At 47.4% G+C, this 21,703-nt stretch overlaps 1 protein-coding gene across 3 annotated transcripts in view; it reads left to right on the top strand.

Moving 5' to 3' along the window:
* RYR3 (ryanodine receptor 3) overlaps nucleotides 1-21,703 on the top strand; it is a 557,501-nt gene that overhangs the window by 357,525 nt on the left and 178,273 nt on the right. For all 3 annotated transcript variants that reach the window (XM_082842048.1, XM_082842046.1, XM_082842047.1), the window contains exons 30-36: nucleotides 766-802; nucleotides 2,687-2,850; nucleotides 6,047-6,212; nucleotides 12,124-12,210; nucleotides 12,620-12,846; nucleotides 13,460-14,255; nucleotides 17,263-17,463. In XM_082842048.1, coding sequence (XP_082698174.1) covers nucleotides 766-802; nucleotides 2,687-2,850; nucleotides 6,047-6,212; nucleotides 12,124-12,210; nucleotides 12,620-12,846; nucleotides 13,460-14,255; nucleotides 17,263-17,463 — 1,678 coding nt within the window. The remainder of the gene's footprint in view (nucleotides 1-765; nucleotides 803-2,686; nucleotides 2,851-6,046; nucleotides 6,213-12,123; nucleotides 12,211-12,619; nucleotides 12,847-13,459; nucleotides 14,256-17,262; nucleotides 17,464-21,703) is intronic.

Here is a 21,703-nt window from a genome sequence, read left to right as displayed (position 1 = left end):
AGTCAGGAAGAAATGAGGATGGGTGTGCACACAAGTGCATGCCCGTGCACATGTGTGCGTGTGCAGTGTATAATTAGGGGACCACTCAAGTGGTCACTGGTCACATCCAGTGAACAAGTTTCTGTTCTTCCCAAGCTGTCTGAGTCCCTAGCCTCCTTGCAACCTATAATTCATATGTTTTTGGAGTAAAAAGAATGTAAGTGCATGAGAGGGTGTAACTGTGGTTGCCTTTGTGTGAAATTAGAAGCTTCTGTAGGCAAATACTGCCTTCTTTGCATAACTATGGCCAGTGTCCAGCCCAGCAGCTGTGTGACTCCCGAGTAATGTGACTTCCTGCTTCCTGGTAGGGAATATATTCCTTGCTATCTTTCTTCCCTTTAATGTCTGTTTTTTATTGTTGATGTATATCTGGTCCGGGTTTCCTCTAGAGTTTTACCATCTGCCAAGCTTTAAACAAGCAAGGCTGCTTAAGAGAACAGGTTAATGTATTCCAAGGTATCCCTGCCTACATGATTAGCCTCTCCCAACCTCCCCCTAGCTCTAACTTACACCTGGGCCGAGAGCCAAGAGTTGGAAGGCACAGCCCTGCCTGGTGGTATCAGGTTGAAAATGAACAAGTCCCAAGACCAGTCAGGATCACTCATGTATAGGAAAGAGCCAGCTTCTTAAACTTGCTTTCATCATTGAAGGTAGATCAGTTGCCTGTCAGACTTGTGGGCTTCTCTATAGACCTGAAGAACTAAAACATGGATTTCTTCCCCCCAGGAAACAGATGCAAGAAATACTCTCTCATACAACAACAGTAAGTAGATGTGCTCAATTATGGTTTTAATTATTTGATTCTTTGCTGTGCCTGGTAATATGGCCCCTACAGCAAAGATCTGTCTAGAGATCCTCTTTAATTGCCAATTACTCTGTCTTTTAATATCCTTCTTGGTGCTTCCAGAACATATCTATGGCATTTCTCAAGTGGGGGAAAGAGAAACAGTTATTCAGTGCAAAACAGAACTCTACCTGGAGCAGCTAATTGGGCGTCATTGTGTAATTGGTGCCTATTTGCCACCAGGGACGCAGCACTGCCTTTCTGATTGAAATGAACATCAGTTGAGGGAAAAAGGGGGGACTCTTAATGTAATCCTTTTGTTTGCTCTTCTATGTAAACGTCTATGAATCAGTTCTCCCATCTCTCCGAGCAGTGCCAGGAATAATGTTGAAAGCAGTCAAATGAGAAAAAGGAGCAGGGAGCCAGCCCAGAAGATGGAGGCTGCCTTGGGTTCTTTTCCTTCAAGCTAGGCAGTGGTCAGAAAGCAATGCTTCTTAATTTCTTTCTTTCTCTCATCCTTCTTTAGCACCTGGCCAAAAAACACACATACATACACACACACACACACACACACACACACACACACACACACACACACACAAATTCCTTTGGAAGAAATGCATGTCACCCTTTCTATAAAGTTATCCTGCAACCCCAAGTTCGTAGGTTAACTATCAAGAGTATGATTCTCGCAGCGGCATGTCACACACTTACTATGTGCGGGACACTTCACGGAGCACATTGTATCACCTTCCTTCTTAAGTTCCAGGGCAACCCCAGGAGATGAACAATACCATGCGCTCTGAGGCACAGAGAGGACAAATGACTTGTCCAAGGTCACATGATTAATAGCTGCCAGAGCCACGATGCCAGCACAGGTGTGTCTGGCTGACCCTTTTCCAATCAAAAAGTAGGACAGACTACACATAAAAGGACTTCGTTTGCACTACTGATACTATGTATAAAATAGACAACTAGTGAGAACCTACTGTATAGCTCGGGGAACTCTACTCAGGGAACTCAGTGCTCTGTGGTGACCTAAATGGGAAGGAAATCCAAAAAAGAGGGGATATATGTATACGTATGGCAGATTCACTTTGCTGTGCGGTAGAAACTCACACAATATTGTAAAGCAACCGTACTCCAATAAAAATTTTTTAAAAAATAAAATAGACGCAAAATAGAAAAACAGATAAATGTGCTCGTTTCATAAAGAAAATGATGAAGCAGTCACTTACCTCAGTGCTTTAGTTGTTATGATAACACAGTGATACAATTCACAAGTTGTTACAATGCCCACCAAGAATGGCTTTAATTTTCAGCCCTGCCTGTCACTGAGTCTGATGACCACACAAAGCACGTTTGGCCACATTGTGGGCTTTTTCTTTTGTAGCATGTTTTTCAAGACTTAAAAAAACTTAGACTTCCTGCGGAATTGGAAAGTGTAGCCTGAGTTCTCTAACCCCCGGCCCCCAGGGCTATTTCATGGCTCTTCTCTCTGAGGGCAGAGGTGTGCCTGGCTCTCCCTAGCAGCCCTGGTACCCAGAAGAGGGTTAGGGTTCTGTGCTGACCATTCTGAGTGGCTGCCCCTGACCTCGGCAGCAGCATCTTCTGGGCAGTGGGTGGTATATTAGATGCCTGATTTTTTAGGCTAAAGCACAACAGAAAAGGAAAAAATAAGGAAACCAGATTCTCTCATCAACTCTTCACCCAGTCCAGAGTGTAGCGCAGTACACCCCCAGAACAGTGTGTGCTTTTTAAGAAAAGGGAGTCAAGGGGGCTGCTGCATAATTTCTGCCTCTTGAGCCCGCTCCCCGCAACAGGGGCGGGGGTCACTCACGCCCCCCTGTGGTCTCTCCCCAGCAGTGCTACTACGCAATTCGCATCTTTGCTGGACAGGACCCCTCCTGCGTCTGGGTCGGATGGGTGACTCCCGACTATCATTTGTACAGTGAAAAGTTTGACTTGAATAAAAACTGTACCGTGACTGTTACTCTGGGGGACGAAAGAGGCCGGGTCCACGAAAGGTAAGAGGACTCCTGAGGGGCAGGGTTGGCCCTCCTCCAGCGGTCTTTTTCCCTTCCCCTCACACCCCAAAGAAGGAAACATCAGCCTCTATTATAAAGGGAAAATGAAGCACAGGCTTAAAATCCTTAAGTAAATGGCGAGGGTGGGGGAGGACTATGGTGGGAGAAGTGTTATTAGCCAAAATAAAGGGCAATTTCATCACATGTATAAAATATGACCCAGGGATGGGAGATACAGATGGACAGTAGGGAAGCCTGGGCTCCCTCTCAGACTCCATGATTTCTAGGCAAGCCCCAATTTCTACAACATAAGAACAAGACAGGGCTTCCCTGGTGGCGCAGTGGTTGAGAGTCCGCCTGCAGATGCAGGGGGACACGGGTTCGTGCCCCGGTCCGGGAAGATCCCACATGCTGCGGAGCAGCTGGGCCCGTGAGCCATGGCCGCTGAGCCTGTGCGTCCGGAGCCTGTGCTCTGCAAGGGGAGAGGCCACAAAAGTGAGAGGCCCGCATGCCGCAAAAAAAAAAAAAAAAAAAAAAAAAAAAAAGAACAAGACAGTGAAAAAATCCCTGGGTGCTTGAGGGAAGTCAATGGCAGAAAAGAAGAAGATGTACCATGTCACACAGCAACTGATAACTCAGAACTTCTCATCCCAAAAGTTTGTAATGGCTGAAAGCATAAAGAACATGAAAGAGACATGGCAAATTTATAAATAATAACCACTGAATAGAAATTAGGGATCTTCAAGGAAAATGTTTTAGGCACACCCATCCCCTCCCACTGGTCCATTGGTACTACCACCAAGGAAGGATCTTTAGCCAGTGATGCCCCAGAAATGAACCAGCAGACCATGCCTTATTTCCACCTAAGTGAGATACTAGAGTCCTTGCCCATACGGCAGGCTTGTATAGAAATGTAATAAGTTGTTTCTCATGATAACTTTATCCCTACAAAGTCAGGAATGTTTTGCTCTTCAGTTGCTACTGGCTCATCAGAGGCCAGTGGCCCGAGGTCAGACGCAATTGCTGTTTTCTGGGGGACCATTGTTGGTGGGTGGTTAAGAGTACAGACTTTGGAAGCAAACCGCCTGCGTTTTAAACTGGGTTCCAGTACTTACTAGAGGTGTGACTTTGGACCTGTTACTTAACCTCCCTGGGTCTAAATTTCCTTATTTATAAAATGAGAATAATAGTTCTAATCTCACAGAGTGTTATGAGGATTAAGTGAGATGATACATAGATAAGAGCCTACAACAGTGCCTCAGCTCAAGTACTCAATAAACAGCACTCTTATTACCATTACTGAATGTTCATCATGTTATGAGACCCAGCGTAGATGCTATAACCAGATGCAGCATCTGGTTTGGTTTAAAGGAAAGTATGCGAAAGCAGTTGACCGCTCCAGACTTTGCTCTTCAGCCGAAAGAACAAAAAGCACAGTCTCATCCCAGCTGGGTCTGTTGCTCCCGTTTGCTCGCTCTGCCATGCCAGACTGATTATTTTATTTATCTGAGCCTCAGGGACCACATTCATTGTGCAAATTAACTGACACATCGGCACCTAGCGTAAGACCCAGTAGACAGCAGGTGCTCAGTAACTCTTAGTTCTTTGTCTTGTGCAATAAGTAAACACAGGATCGATTTTCGGATGTTTTCAGGCATTTCAAACATGAACCCTTTGAAATATGACCAAAGTGTGGCACTTGACACTCCTGCGGCTTCTGTACCTTATTAATTGAATGCTGTAGTCATTAGTGTACTTCGTACTTTAATCACTGAAAAGAAGTAATGACATCGCCACAGTTTGACCTTAGTGGAAATCTAGCAATGGCTATAACTCTTTGGAATGAGCAATTTGCACTGGCCCTGCCTGTGGGCATTCACCCTGAGAAACCAGCCTGACTGGTGCCGCAGAGGAGAGTCGAGGGGAGGAGGTGAAGGAGTGCTTACAAACGGGATTTCTAGTTGTCTGGGAAAGTGATGGGCTTCTAGAACCGGAAAAAAACTGGGAGAATTCTAATCAAACTCTGGGCTTTCCAAGGCCAGATCACATTGACCTTAGGAAGTTTAAAGGGGCTGCTCTAGCATCCCGTATAGAGTCACTCTCTCCTTCAACCTGACACAAATCACTTGGTGTTACTTTAAGCAACTGGGTCCCTCAGATGAGCCACACCAGGACTGGGCTTAGGAAGAGACATACCAGCTGCCTCCTGCCCGCAGCCATCGTGAGGGGCTCTGGGGATCCACATAGCACTTCTCCAAAGCCCACCCAGGGTTTGAAATCTTACCATTAAAGAAACAGGCTTTGGGACTTCCCTGGTGGCGCAGTGGTTGGGAGTCCGCCTGCTGATGCAGGGGGACACGGGTTCGTGCCCTGGTCCGGGAAGATCCCACATGCCGCGGAGCGGCTGGGCCCGTGAGCCATGGCCGCTGAGCCTGCGCAACCGGAGCCTGTGCTCCGCAACGGGAGAGGCCACAGCAGTGAGAGGCCCGCGTACCACAAAAAATAAAAAACAGGCTTTGGAGTTGAAAGGCTTTTTAGTTATTATAGTTGGCTTTTAAAGCTAAATGCCTGTGGTGGAGTTTTCTTTCTGGGGGGTGGTAGCCAGCTAGCTGAGAAAGGGACCCAGATTGGTAGGTGGTGAGGAGTGCAGGGGGTAGGGCTCCAGGGAGCTGGGGTGGGTGGGGGGGTAGTACAGATCAGGAGGTGGGAGACCATCAGAGACTAACTTTATCTACTTTGCAAGTCTTCCTGGGGCCCAGGCCTGCCATCCTAGGGAATGTGAACCTGCATTCTCAAGTGTCAAATGGCCTTTTGCCCTGGCACTGAAATGGAACTGAGGACACAGAGTTTTTGTTCCTGTCTCTTATACCAAATTCCTCTCTAAGTCCACCTGAGGTAGTCATCCTCTCTGCACATCTATCTCCCACTTCTAAGGTGGGAATACTACTGTCCCCATCATCTGTTTCAGAAACATGAATGGATGATGGGCCAGGAAACAACTTGCCTGAACCCTCTGCTCTGTGAAGCAGATAGAGGGCCACATTCCTAAACTGAGTGAATTCATTTATGAAAAAAAGGTTATTCGGGGCTGATTGGAAAGCTTCATTGGAAGCTTTGGGGGCATTTCAATCCTGAGTCTTGATTCCAAACCGCCCCCAGTCCAGATTCTGTGCCTTTTCCTCTCTCTGGCTCCTAGTGTGAAGCGCAGCAACTGCTACATGGTCTGGGGTGGGGACATCGTGGCCACGTCCCAAAGAGCAAGTCGCAGCAACGTGGACCTAGAGATCGGCTGCCTCGTGGATCTGGCAATGGGCATGTTGTCCTTCTCGGCCAACGGGAGGGAACTCGGCACCTGCTACCAGGTAGGGGCGGCTCCTGGGGCCGTGACAGCAGCATCCCCGGCCTGGTGCTCAGGGCACAGCTCCTCAGTCTTCTCCATAGGTGGCATCCCCACCACAGCACATGGAGTTGATGTACCCACGTGGTCCTGTGCCGTCTAGGAAGGCAAGAGTAAAGTGACTTCCTTTTGTTCAGAGAGGGAAAGATCTCATTTACTGGTTGATCAGAAATGCTGGTCATCCTTGTAGAAGATGAGAAGGCTTTTCCTTGGTGATGGGCTCTAAAAGGTTATTTGTTGGTTCCATCAGTATTTCTTGTGCGACTTTCATGTTACCTACACTATATAAGATGCAAAGTTTAAAAGGTCAACAGAGATACTCCTCACTTTAAGAAACTTCTGTGCTCAAAATATAGACCTATAAAAACTGATTGATCTGCCAGGGGAGTATTCCCTTTGCAATAAAAGGTTATTCTCATTCACTATGGCTTCTTTACAGGGTGCTTTAAAATGCATTTACATAAATAATTTATTTTTCTCTTTCATTGACTGTGAACTTCGACAGAACTACTTGGGGAAGCCATTAATTATACCCACGTAGGTTTACCCGTCATTAACCACAAGAAGCCTAATCTCCTTTAAGCCTCATCTCTGATGGCCAAGTAAGCTTGGGAAATGCCACAAGTTATATCCTCCCTTGGAAGTTTCGCAGTGAGTGTTAGTACAGGAAAACTTTAAGAAATGCTTCAGAAAGAAACCTAGCCGAGCATTTCTCATATTATTTAACCAAGAAGAGCTTTTTTTTTTTTTAACAATTAGTAATCTTCTATAAGCCTAGAGTTCTACAGAGCATACTGTGAGACAGGCTAAGTTAGGAAGTCAAATTTCCTTCTTGACACTCCAAGGGTAGAATGCAGAGCCTCATGTACGTGTGGACAGAGTGTTATCCGAGTTCAGAGAAGGGAGAGCCTGCTTCCATTGAGAGTGATCAAGAAAAGGTTTATTACAGAGAAATCTTGATTTTGAAACAAAGAATTCTTCCAGGTGGAGAGAGAGGAGTGTACTAGATTGAAAGAATGGCACAAGAAGCGTAATGGAGACGGGGGCATAGTGTATGTTTGAGGAACGATGGACAGAATAGAATGGGTTATGGTTCATAGTCACAAATTTGGAAAGGTAGGGAGGCATCAGGAAGAAATGTGGAACTCCTGAAGAGTTCTGACCAGGACAGTGGCAGGCAGCGTCCAGGGAAGCTTACCCAGCTACAGCGGACTGAAAGCATCCGGCTCCTGTGTAAAGGGCTAAAACCGCAGATTCCAGAATCACCCCCAGGTTACAGCCTCTGGGCTGAAAAGCCCCTTGGCAGCAAGTGTCTGAAATGTTAGGTGACCAAAATCAGATAGGCAGAGCCCTTCCTGGGGACCAGGGATGGCCTGCTGGTGTGGCGGTCCTCTCCAGGACCTCCTGCAGTGGGTAGCCCCCTGCACACCTCCTCTTCCTCCTGGGAAGAAGTGGAATCATCACTACCACCCAGCAACCGGGACCCCACCAGCCGCTCCCAGGAAGAGGCCTCTGCACAGCCAGGCTTTGAAGTATTCTTCCGGTACTTTCTCGTGATTCCACGTTCCCTTCCCCACCAGTACCGAGAGCAGGCTTGTGTACATTACTGCCGTCCTTCAGAATCCATTAGCTTTTCCCCATTAACTTTTGAAATGAGTTTGACTGAAGGGTCCTCCCTGAGCTACAGAGAGCTCCAAAGCATCTAATCACTTTTAAGGTCCCTAAATAAATAAATAAATAGCCCATGGCATCTGCAGCAGCAGTGACTTGCCTGCTTCAGGAAACAGCCCACGACGGCGAGAAGATGCCACAACCAAGAGCAGAACACATTTGTATCCCATCTTTCACACATGACACTGGGCTGGTCAGCTGTCTGAGCTGCATGTTGACACCCACACCCCAGGATGCCTGGCGTGACTCCGTATGCGTACAGATCCTGATGACTCTGCTCAGGGGTCCAAACCCACTCCCACCCTGAGGTGGGAACGGGGAGGAGGTCACGACTGAGCACGGACCCTCGGGAGGCTCATACCCACCCAGCCCCCTTCTCATTCCCGTGAGACAGTAACGTGTCCAGCCATGCGTCTGGGCTCCCAGCAGTGGGATAATTGTTATTCTGCAGCTGTAGCCATTTTCATTTTTCAATCATCTCAAGAGGAGCAGGGCAGCAGTATTTATATACTGGCTTTCCATTCAGAAAGGACCAGTAACCAAAATAATGAGAGGAGGGTTCTCTCAAACAGTGTTTCTAGACCTCCCCGTTAAATACTGCTACGCCATTTGAAAAGCTTTTTCTGTCTCACTTAATGTAATCATGGGAGAAATGAGAAATGAAATGTATGTACAAGAGATACTCCTCAGTTGCTGCCACTCCAGCCACACTGCTCCGAGAGCAGAGCCAGCCGTGAGATTCCGATTTACGAGAGGGGTTACCCTTCAATTCAGGCTAGTTCCTATGCCCTGACCTTCACACGTGATTAGAAATAGAATGTCTGTCGTTGCAAAGACAAAACATAGCAGCCAGTGATAAAAGGTACCTTAAACACAAAGGGAAGAAAGTCCGTGGCACTTTGTGGCAGCCTCAAGTCTGGGCTCACTGCTTATTCCATTAGAATGCAGCCTCCCCTTCCAGAATGTAAGCTCCTTGAGGGGAGAGGCCATCTCTCAGGTTCACTGCTGCATCCCCTAACACATGAGACGGTACCTGGTACCTAGTGAGTGCTTGCTAAGTATTTATTATCAAACTGACCAACTCGGCTGGGAAGCCACTAGTTTCTTCATTGCTGCCTAACAAGTTACCACAAACTTAGCAGCTTAAAACAGCATCCATGTATCATTTCATAGTTCTGTAGATTTGACTGGGTTCCCTGCCCAGGTTCTCACAAGGCCAGAAATCAAGGTGTCGGCTGGAATGAGCCGTCTCTGTCCTGAGGCTCTGGGCAGCATCCCCTGCAAGCTCCTTCACGTCGTCGGCAGGATCCAGTTGTGGTTGTAGGCTGAGGTTCCAAAGTCCCCATTTTCTTGCTGGCCAACCCCTCTCTGCTTCCAGAGGTGCCCACATTCCCTCTCACGTGGCCCCTTCCATCTTCAAAGCCAACAAGGGTGCATCTGGTTCTTCTCGGGCTTCAAGACTCTCTCTGATTTTCCCTTCTGCCCCCAGCAGGAGAAAACGCCTGCTTTTTTAACGGCTCGTGCAATTGGATTAGGCCCACAAGGATATTCTGTCTACCTTAAGGTCAGCTGGCCAGTAGCCTCACTAACACCTGCAGAAACCCTTTTGCCCTGTGACATACAGGATCGGGGGACTAACCCCAGGGGTCAGGAGGGCCGTCTAGTATTCCACTTAGCACACCACCAGTTGCAGTTTCTCTCCTTATGTACACCCATCAGGAGCTCACCCTTGTGTGTTCTTGTTATTTTAGTGATTGAAGGGACGTTTTCATTGTTCATCGTGGTGGGAGTGTACTCTGCACGGTAGAAATAAACCCATCCCAGGGCACCCATCCTAGACGCTTTCAAGGACCTCCTCTCTGCAAGGAGATTTGAGGAGGGCCCTGGCATTTGACTGGGTAGTTTATGAAGTTTGCAGGGGCAATTCCTGAGGGACCTAAAAAGGTACCACCCTCTTCAGCCTGTTGCTCCCTATACTGGTACAATTTAGCTCAGCAAAGAAAACCTCTGGCTGAATGCATTTCTCTCTCTCTTCACCTGGCTGGTCCAGGTGAAGTTTTCTCAGCTGCCAGCCCTCTGCTTGCTTCAAGTTCACACATTGTTCTAGATGTTACCCGTTGGGTATTTGAGAAATCTGGGGCCAGACCAGAGATGAGTCTTACCTTGTGGCCAAAGTCACACAGCATCAAATCAGAATTTCCCATATGTGTCTCTCACCCATAAACCCAGATCCTGGCACAAAGAAGGTACGTGATAGGCACTAAATGATTGTTGAATGTCCTTACCAAAGCTTATTTCAGACGTAGCCTAGGCAGTTCTAGCAGCCCCCTCCCTACCTGTTGCTTTTACTGGCATCATCCCTTCACGTCATCCATGGGTACCTGAAGCATCAGGTAAAAGCAAATGTTTGATCTGAAACGTAAGCCTACTACAGTGTGTTCAGATGACATGTGCTGGGTGCACGCCTGGGGTCTAAGCAGTCTGGCCTCTTCATCGTGAGCCGATGATAGCACCGGACCAGACAATCTTTTAAGTCACTTCCAGCCATAAAAAGGTATGTTTATAATTCTTATGTCTAAATGCCTTGAGGAAGTTCATTATTTACAAGAAGCCTGTAACAAATATCCCGGAAGAAAGGAAAACTGCTCTATTCGTTTTCTATCGCCTGATAAATTGCCACAAACTCAGTGACTTAAAGGCATTCACTTATTGTCCCACAGTGTCCACGGGCCAGGAGGCAGGGCACAGCTTAGCTGGGTCCTCTGCCCAGCATCACACAAGGCTGCGGTCAAGGTGTCAGCCAGGCTGCATTCTTTTCTGAAGCTCGGGGTCCTTTTCTGAGCTCACATGGTTGTGGGCAGAGTTCATTTGCTTACGTCTGTAGAACTAGGGCTCCATTTCTTGCTGGCTGAAGCCAGGGGCCAGCCACTCTCAGCCCCATGAGACCCCCCCCGGAACTCCTGTCACATGGCCCTCTGGGAACATAGCAGTTTACTTCTCCGAGGCTGTCTGGACCATCTTCCTCTCCCATCTGCTGAGATGGAGTCTTCTACAATGTAACCCAATCAAGGGCATGACAGTCGCTTTTTGCCATATTCTGTTTGCTGGAAACAAGGCACAGGTTCTAGGAGAGGGGATTGTACAAGAGGGTGACTCATTGGGGGACACTTTTAGGGTATGTTCCCAATACCCAGCAGTCCCTAATGTGACGGGTCGGGAGAGTTGCAAGAATGTCCTAATGTCTGAATTTGCTTAAAGGCAAAGGACTTTAGTTGGTGGAATTAAAGTTCCATTTCTTCTTCCGTGGTCCTCCGAGTCTGATCAAAAGCCCGACGTCAAGGTGAGCAAGGGATAAGTGGAGCCCCTGATGTCATAAGTAAATCAATCCACATGCCTCATCTCAGTGGCAGCTAAAAGGCAGCTGGCGAATCCCGCACCTTTTAATGTAAGAACTAAAATCATGGAGAGTGAGGAAGGGGTGGAGAGAAGTCCAGAGGAGCCAAGTGAGAGGGAACGGTTTTGAGGGAGGAGAGAGGCTCCAGGAGCAGCCTCTTCATGTAATTCCAGGGAAGCGCCGCGTGGTCCCTGCCTGCAAAGCGGGCTCTCGAGTGGGGGCACTTTTCCCTTCAGGGACATTTGACAACTCTGGAGACATTTATCAGTAGGGCTGAGGTTGCGACGCTCCGCTGTAGGTCCCCCCGGCTTTGCCTGACTGACGCCCGTGTGCCTTGAGAAAGAATACTGACGCCACCGCACCACCCTCCCTTGTCACCTTCCAGGGCGGGAGTGATGGATGGTGGTGGGCTGTGGGCCTGCGGGGGGGCGGTCTCCGTGCTCTGTGAAGAGCCAGTGCCTCAGCTCGTTCTGTGACCAGAGCAGGCCCTGCCTTCGGTGGCCGGTGGGTTGCTCCCCTGAGCACTGCAGAAAGCTGCTGGCTTTGGTTACCCGAGGGAGGAAATGAAAGGGCGTTAGATTGTTCGGCCCCGAGTGGAGAGAGGAAGGGAGTGTTGAAGGTGGGAGCAGTGACAGTAGCTACGGTTAGGCACCAGGTCTCTGGGAATCTCTGAGCAGTGGGCAATCAGCAGCCCGTTAACTGCCCTCTTTCAGCTCAAGTTGGAGTGAGGGTGTTGATTGAAACATCCATGACTTAGCCCCCTGTGGGTTTATAATTCTGGGCAAACATCTGGATTTGTTTTGCTTTCCAGGTGGAGCCCAATACCAAGGTGTTTCCAGCGGTCTTCCTGCAGCCTACAAGCACCTCTTTGTTTCAGTTTGAACTTGGGAAGCTGAAGGTATTTATCTGTCCCCTCATCTAATGTCTGTGACATGAGGGAGCATGCTGACCATTAGGGGGAGAAGCTCAGGCCTGAGAAAACCGGAAATCTGTCACCTCTTGCTTCTCACATGCCTCCCAAACGTCTACACTTCCATGTGAAATTCATGCAACAGTAGATAGGTTCCCATTTTCCCCTTCTCCCACTTCTGTTGAGTACCGAAAGAATTAATGAATGTTCACATAACCCATTATGTCAGGTCTTCATTGATGCCGGTGAAGCCCTCGTTGGTCCCTGGATGCATTCGTCTCTTTTTAATGTACGCTCATCCTTTTGGTCAACATGGGCCTGGTGTATTGTCCAGCCACTGAGCATCTCTGTGTTGCACGTGTATTCTCCTCCCTGATGCCTTTCTGCCTTGCCCCAGAACGCCATGCCCCTGTCGGCAGCCATATTTAAGAGTGAAGAGAAAAACCCCGTCCCGCAGTGCCCACCACGGCTGGATGTCCAAACCATCCAGCCCGTCCTCTGGAGCCGCATGCCCAGCAGCTTCCTGAAGGTGGAGACGGAGCGGGTGAGCGACCGCCATGGCTGGGTGGTGCAGTGCCTGGAGCCTCTACAGATGATGGCGCTCTACATCCCCGAGGAGAACAGGTAGTGGGGGGGCCCAGAGAGGAAGGGCCGGGCCCGGGAGGCAGGGAAGCAGTACCCAGCAAGCCCAGAAGGGAAGGAGGGTGATGAGTTGGCTACCTGACTACGCCAACTCATCACAGGTTGGAAGGCGTTTCCTCTCTGGATAAGAGCGCGGGTGTGCGTTTGTTTTCAGGAAAAGGATAGCCCCATGGCTGATGGTAAACTGGAGATTCCATAGATGAGGCAGATGGTAAATTGATGGGAGGGCTTTAGCTACGTCTTCTGAGGGGCTCTTACATCAGGAAACAGAGGATCCCCTTGAGCCTACAAATAAGAGGACCGAGTCACCTGTCATGTACCTGAATGTTTTCCGTTCTGAGTTGGGTTTTTCCCTAACAGTGGGGACTCTGATATTCGGTAAGCTAGTGGCTTTTAAGTCTCACAGACTTTTGAGACCCTCATGGTTAGAAATGGTGGGACGAAGGATAACCCGTGAGAGACTCCTCCAGGCTTCTACCCGCTGTGCCTTCCTTGGCTCGGGTGAGACGCGTGGGGATTCCGAGGGTCAGCGCTCTGCTGAATTCTGGCACAGTTTTCTCCCCCTGGAGTGGTTGACTGCTTGTCTCCTCCTCAGGTGTGTGGACATCCTGGAGCTCTGCGAGAAGGAGGACCTCATGTGGTTCCATTACCACACGCTGAGACTCTACAGCGCCTTGTGCGCCCTGGGAAACAGCCGGGTGGCTTACGCCCTGTGCAGCCACGTGGACCTCTCCCAGCTCTTCTACGCCATTGACAACAAGTACCTCCCTGGCTTCCTGCGCTCCGGCTTCTATGACCTTCTCATCAGCATCCACCTGGCCAGCGCTAAGGAGAGGAAGCTGATGATGAAGAATGAGTACATCATCCCCATCACCAGCAGCACCAGGAAAATCCGCCTGTACCCGGATGAGTCCAAGAGGCATGGGCTCCCTGGCGTGGGCCCGAGAACGTGCCTCAAGCCAGGGTTCAGGTTCTCCCCCGCCTGCTTCGTCATGACCAGCGAGGAACACCAGAAGCAGAGCCCCGAGATTCCCCTGGAGCTTCTCAAGACGAAGGCGCTGAGCATGCTGACGGAGGCAGTGCGGTGCAGTGGGGCTCACATCCGGGACCCCGTCGGGGGGTCCGTGGAGTTCCAGTTCGTGCCTGTGCTGAAACTCATCGGAACCCTGCTGGTCATGGGGGTGTTTGACGATGACGATGTTCGGCAGATCCTCCTTGTCATCGACCCCTCTGTGTTTGGGGAGCACAGTGGGGACACACAGGACGGAGCAGAGAAGGAGGAGGTGACCCAGGTGGAGGAGAAAGCTGTGGAGGCTGGGGAAAAGGCCAGCAAGGAGGCTCCCGTCAAAGGCTTGTTGCAGACCCGATTACCGGAGTCCGTCAAGCTGCAGGTAACTCGGGGCAACCAGCATCCTGCCCTTGGAAAGAGCTGGGGAGGGTGACAGTGCAGCCTGGTGGTGACGCCAGGACTGTGGGCATTGGCTTGAATGTGGAGTGTAGCAGAGATGCTCAGGGAGAGCGCCCACTGGTCCTGCTTGTTTCTGAGCTGGAAGGTACTCCCTAAGTCTCCCCAAACCAAAACGAAAATACCAGCCCTCGTCAATAAAGCGTGTGCTTTAGAACTGTTTTTCTGGTCCCAGCGATGGATTTTCCCTGGTCTTCTCTCCTACCCTTTGGGACTAAAGCGCTCATCTGTGACATCTTGTCTGGAGACGGGGAGGAGCCTTTGGCCGTGGAGTTGACCAGAGGAACTGGCTTGTAGAATGACCACACTCATCAGCCGCTCTCATTTGTTGCCGTGCTCCTATCACAAGCCTGACGTGAACCTGTTACACTGGCACTCAGAGAAAGTGCCGTCTGCGCTGGGCGTCCTGCTCACTGAGAGCTGCCCCCTCGGGCAGCTTAGTCTTACCAGACGTAAGCTAGCATCAGTGATGCACGGAAGAGGATGGTGACCTTTGTCTTCTCAGCACTGAGAAGAGAGAAATGAAAACAAATAGAGGAGAAATTAACACAACACTGTAAATCAACTATACTTCAGTAAATTTTCTAGAAAGTAAAAAAAGAGAAAAGAAAAGAAGTAGAGGAGAGCAGTTGATCTTAGTGGAGTGACCCTGGTTCAGGCATCCCTGGATTTCACTTCCTGTGTCTCAGCCACTTACTAGCTAAATAAATTTGCCAAGTCAGTAGCCCATCAGTCTTGGCTTTATGATTTGTAAAATGTGGATGATGATATAGTAAAACATAATATTAAAATGTGCTGTTAAAAAATATAATTTGAAACATATTTGACCATAAAATATATTATAAAAAATAATCTGGGCTTCCCTGGTGGCGCAGTGGTTGAGAGTCCGCCTGCCGATGCAGGGGACGCGGGTTCGTGCCCCGGTCCGGGAGGATCCCACGTGCCGCGGAGCGGCTGGGCCCGTGAGCCGTGGCCGCTGAGCCTGCGCGTCCGGAGCCTGTGCTCCGCAACGGGAGAGGCCACAACGGTGAGAGGCCCGTGTACCGCAGAAAAAAAAAAAAAAAAAGAAAAAATCTGCAGTCGAAGCTCTCTTATCCAATATGATGGGATTGGTAGGTGGCCATTTCATCAAATCATTGAATATAGAGGAGAAGTACAACAAATTTTACATATGTACCTTAAATATTTTATTAAAACATAGAAATGTGCTATTCTGATGGAGGGCCAAGACCTCTTCTTTTTTTTTTTTTAATAATTGATTAATTTTTTTAAAAAGAGATGTTACCTCAAGACAAATGTAAATGAAAACAAAAATTACCAAAACCTATGGGATGCAGCAAAAATAGAAGAGGGAAGTACATTGCAATAAATGTTTACATTAAAAAAAGGAGAAAGATCTCAAATAATCTAACTTTTTACCTCAAGGAGCTAGAAAAAGAACAAACCAAGCCCGAATTTAGCAGAAGGAAGGAAATAAATATTAGAGCAGAAATAAATGAGATAAAGCAGAAAAACAATAGGAAAATGTCCAAACTAAGAGTTGGCTTATTTTATTGTAACTTTTCTTAACTCTAAAATTAAGAAAATAAGTATGCCTGCAGTAGCCAGTTTAATTGAAGCAGGTATCTATATGCACATGATCTGGGGCAAGACCTCTTCTTTAACGTGAGTCCCTGACTGGCACATAGAGTCCCCTCTCTTCCGTGGATGACACCTGTCATGCACCATCTGTGATTACAACTTTGGGGTCTTTAAGGTAGGCTGCAGATTTAGAGGTAATTGAAAGCAACCTGAGTGCAAAATGCTTCTAGATTTTTATGATTTTCCCCAACTTTTTATAGTTGTCTAACTCACACTCAATTTTAGCATTTTTTTTTTAAAAAACTCGCCTTTCATAGATGTTCCCTAGTCATTCAACTTAGTTTTCCTATTTCATTCACCCACATGACTTTAAATGTTGCAATTATAATCACAAGTAGGACGAGCATAAGCTCTGGGTCCCAGTTTACCTGGCTGGAGCAGAGGTGGGCAGATGTGCAGAGACTGTCCTGCTAGGTGACAGCACCCCACCACCAGGGGCTTGTCTGTGCCCAGACACAGTGGAGAGTGTTCTTGGTCTGGACGCGCAGCCTCAGCGGCCATGGCTCACGAGCCCAGCTGCTCCGCGGCATGTGGGATCCTCCCGGACCGGGGCACGAACCCGTGTCCCCTGCATCGGCAGGCGGACTCTCAACCACTGCGCCACCAGGGAAGCCCTGGAGAGTGTTCTTTAGTCACGTGTGATGGGTTAAGTGGAGGTGGGTAAATAGAACTTCTGCTTTAGTAAAAATATGAGGAACACACATAAAGTATGGCAAGTGCCTGGCACAGTGTCTGGCACGTAGCTAGTGCTCAGTAAGGTAGGGCTGTTTTTTTCTTATTAGTATAAATTCTAATGGCGATAAGATTAGTTATATCAATCGATCATAGAAAAACAGTGCTGATAAACAAAAACAGTGAAACATGGGGAGGGAAGCAGAAGTCTCGCTTTCCCATCATCCAGCACCAGAAGATGTCAGGAAGGAGACCCAGTGCTCATATGTACCATTCAGTGGTGGTTTCCGTACTGAGCTTAGAGCCCTGGGAAAACGCTCTCCTACATGCTGTTCTCTGTCTCCACAGGCAGACACGCTCTGTGTTTAATGAGCTCATTTTCCTGTTGTTCTCCTGGCTCAGCGGTAAAGAGCTGGGCTCTGGGTTCAAGTACTAATCCAGAGTCATCCAGTAGTGGCCAACTTGGATTCCAGTAATAGCTCTATGATTACTGTGTGATACTGGGCAAGTTCCTTAAATCGCCTAAGTCTCAGTGTTACCATCTGTAGAATGGGGATGATAGCCGCTTCACCAATGTACATGAAGTATTATTATATTCACGTGTGTGTACACTTTTGCAGATGTGTGAGCTCCTCAGCTATCTCTGTGACTGTGAGCTGCAACACCGGGTGGAGGCCATCGTGGCCTTTGGCGACATTTATGTCTCCAAGCTCCAGGCGAATCAGAAGTTCCGCTACAACGAACTCATGCAGGCCCTGAACATGTCTGCGGCCCTGACCGCTCGGAAGACCAGGGAGTTCCGCTCCCCCCCGCAGGAGCAGGTGAGAAGCCCCTTCTGAGCCTCCATCCCATTCCTAGGGAAGAGCTTGAACCCGACAAAGCAGGGTACGCAAAGCCTTCCTGGGAGGTTGAAAGACCCCGGCCAGCACCAGGAGACAGGCTAGTCCTGTGCTGAGACAACTGGGGAGCCTCGGCCAGCTGTCTTGGGTGGAAAGATAACCTTCCAAAACCACACACAGAGCCAGGCTTCCTCCTTTCCGTCGCTCGCTCATGCCACCACTCCTGTCTCTGTTAGGATCCAGCTTCTACCCCTTAGAAGCATTTCTGTCCAGTCCTTCCAGAAGTCAGAACTCTACTCTCCAGCAGAGATCAACAGAATGTGGTCCGCATTTCCTGACTCGTGAGGGCGGGTGCACAGTCTTCCTTGACCGAGACCCTCTGGAATCCCCCCATCGCAGCCCCAGGAAGCCTGGAGAGCACGACATGGATGAGGGAGTCCTCTCCTGGGATGTGTTGTCTCCGTTCTTTGCGCTACCCCACCTCGTAGTCAGCCTCATCCAGGTTGAAAGGCTGCTTTGAAAAGAATGAAAATCCTGGTGAGAAACTTGCAGATGAGGGAGGGCCAGCTTATAAAATAATGGTCTCCACTCGTCGCCGCTGCTCGGCCGCTCACGTATATCCTGCAGGCCATTTGTCACAGCTCCCTCAGTTTCAAAAGACAAGCTAGATCTTCCAGTGAAGAAATTCATTTTCTGTCGTCGAAACCAAATCTTTGGATCTTATATATATATATATATATATATATATTTTTTTTTTAACATCTTTATTGGAGTGTAATTGCTTTACAATGGTATGTTAGTTTCAGCTTCACAACAAAATGAATCAGTTATATATATACATATATTCCCATATCTCTTCCGGCTTGCGTCTCCCTCCCTCCCACCCTCCCTATCCCACCCCTCCAGGCCGTCACAAAGCACCGAGCTGATCTCCCTGTGCTATGCGGCTGCTTCCCACTAGCTATCTTATATATATTTAATAAGCAGCCTATCCATAAATTGTTGTCGATATAATTACCACCATTCTGTAACAATGGCGAGGCCACCACAGCATGGTCCAGTTACGTTCCTAAAACCTAGTTTATAGGCTATAGATACTTATATTGGCTTAAAAATGAACCACCTATCTTGGCTTTTTAAGATTCCTTTGAATGATACTGGCCTTGATACAGAGCAGACAGAGCTTCACATCTCTTTGCTAGAGGCAAAATGCGAAGGCCCTGTGGATTGGTGAGAGCAGGTACTTTGCACTGTGGTGAGGAAAATGCAGTGAGTGTGAATTATTCTTGAAGGCTTTACAGATGTTGTCAGGCTGCTTTTAGACTGGCAACAGGTGCGAACATTCCCTGTTTCCCTGGGCAGAGGCTGACTTGTATTTGTGAAAAATGGGAAGGTGGATGAAGTGGTGATTAAAACACTGCTGTTGGCTTCAGAGCCTGGCCCCCATTCCGGCTCCACCATCACTCACCGGGTAGTCTTGAGTGCATTACTTCTCTTTGTCTCTCAGTTTCTTCAGGCTGCAAAATGTGGATAATGTTTGTGAGAAACCTATGAGACAATTCATTTAGATCGCTTAGCAGGTAATCTGTCAGGTAGTAAACATTCTGTAAGTACTACAAGCTCTCATTAGTTTTAGTGTCAGAGGTATTTGTATTTGCCTCATGCCATGTACTATGACCTTCTGTCAGTGAGCCAGTGACTAGAGTTTCTGCATGTTTTCTGACATCTCCTCAAGCCAGCCGGGACTTGGTTGTCCATCTGACACCGTCATCCCCATAGACACAGCTCATGATCCTGGATCCTAGAAGGGCCCTGCTGGCTCCACCCTCTTCTAGCCCCATTCTGCCTCCTTATCTTCTCTTCTGTCATCTTTGGGACCTACCATCACTTCCTTCTTTAGCCTTCTAGACAGTCCTCTGAACAATCATTTCAGACCCATTTCAGAAGTCTGTATCTCAAGAACTTGAGCAGACCTCAGAATCCCTGGAAGGCTGAATAAAACACAGATTGCTGGTCCCACCTCTAGGGTTTCTAATTCAGTAGGTCTAAGGTAAGGCCTGAGAATTTGCATGTTTAGCGAGTTTCCAGGCTATGCTGATGCTGCTGGTCTAGAAATGAAATAAAAGCAGGGACCCTTCAAATTCAGCTGTCCCATCTGCCACCCCTCCCAGAGTATTCATTTCTAGAAGGAACCTACCCATAGAACTTTCTGAGTAATTAAGAATTTAATATTGATAAAGGATAAGGAGGGTTTCAATTTCAGGGCAGAGGAATGCAAAATCACTTGGAATATGGGACACATAGGAATTAGAATTTTAAAACAGTGATATGATTACCTCATTCTTCTGTAACCTGTGAGGATAAAATAGAGGTTTTCAGCCCTATATCCATACACTATTCAGAGAGATGAAAAAAACATACCTGGGGGATGTAACTAAGTACAAAATTAGGTAAAGCGAAGATTAGTCCAGTGATTGTTGGCAAATTAGCCAAGCACAGCTTGCAAGCCTCTCCCTTTGAAAAGGACTTTCATTAAAGGGGATGATGACCTGGCAGAAAATTCAGTTCACTCCCCTTTTGGTTACGCCCTGAGGGCTGATGGACCACTTGCTTCCTAAGTGTTGCAACAAAAGAAAGATCATTCAGTAAGAAATTAACTTTCAGATTCTTGAAATCAGACCTTCAGATCTGATTTTTATTTAATAAACAACCCATCCATATATGTTGCTGATATAATTACCATAATTTAACATTGTGGAATAACCACAAAAATCACTTTTCCAATCTGTTTTATCCATATTATTTTATTACAAACAATACCTCTACCTTCTGCCAGAAACTTGTTTGCAGTAGAAGCTTTGAAAAAGTATCTTCCTAACAATATTAAATAAGGTTCATGGTTTAATAAATGAGACTTTGTTTGTAAATTTGTTTCACCTAGATATCCTGAACAAAAGTAGAAAATACCCCTTTGCCTGGTGTTTGGGTTACTCTGCCTGACACAGCAAAATGGACAAGATTACCTCTAGCTATTACTTCAGTGCCTCGAGATATTCACTAACCTGGGGTCATGGGTCTGTGGAAGAATTTAGACATCCAGAAATCTTAGTGACAGCTTTATTTTCACCAACTTTTCATTAATTTCTAAGAGCATTTCTTTCAGTTATTGATATAGGCGGCAAAGCAAGTACCCAACTTTGTCACCCACAGAAACTACATATTTTTTCATATCATATTACAGAGTTCTAATACCTTGAAATATCATTTGCATTCATCACTACTTCAAGATCACAGGGCATGTGAGACCTGCTGCTAGATCTTTTTGTATATATGTTACTGTATCACAGATTTGTTTTTTATCATCTTGATAACTAGATTGCAGTATAATTGTTTCTCTTTGTAATCCTCTCTGTTTTGTTTTAGGTATTTAAAATATTAATCTGAGAAAAAATCCATGGGTTTCACTAGACTGTCAGAGTGGTCCATGGCACAGAAACAGTTAAGCATCTCTGACACAAAACTATAGAGGAAAAGATGACAGGCTGGCTGCAAAACATAAAACCTACATGTCAAAAAAAATTCTGTAAACAAAATTAAAAGCTCACTAAAAACTGGGAGAAGTATTTGGAGTATATATTACCAAGAGTTAATAAACTGCAGATGTGCAAAGCACTCACCGATTAATTCTTAAAAAGATAATCACACAACAGAAAAATGGAGGAAGAACATGCATGGAAAATATATAAACTGTGAGATAAAAACAGTCCTTCTGTGTGGAAAAGCAAAGTTCAACCTCACCAATTAAATGCAAATTAAAGGAACAGAGGGCTTCCCTGGTGATGCAGTGGTTAAGAATCCGCCTGCAAAATCAGGGGACGTGGATTCGAGCCCTGGTCAAGGAAGATCCACATGCCGCGGAGCAACAAAGCCCCTGCACCACAATGACTGAGCCTGCACTCTAGAGCCCACAAGCCACAACTACTGATGCTACGCTCCACAACTACTGAAGCCCGCGCACCCAAGAGCCCATGCTCTACAGCAAGAGAAGCCACTGCAATGAGAGGCCCACACACTGCAACAAAGAGTAGCCCCGGCTCACCGCAGCTAGAGAAAGCCTGCGCACAGCAATGAAGACCCAACATAGCCAAAAATAAATAAATAAAATAAATTAATGAAAAAGATTAGGACTGTTTTAAAAAAATGAAAAATAAAAGGAAGAGAG

This window comes from Leucopleurus acutus (genome assembly GCF_964270905.1).
Source record: "Leucopleurus acutus genome assembly, chromosome: 1".
In the NCBI taxonomy this organism is placed as follows: domain Eukaryota; kingdom Metazoa; phylum Chordata; class Mammalia; order Artiodactyla; family Delphinidae; genus Leucopleurus; species Leucopleurus acutus.
This window is presented reverse-complemented; position numbering and strand designations above follow the sequence as displayed.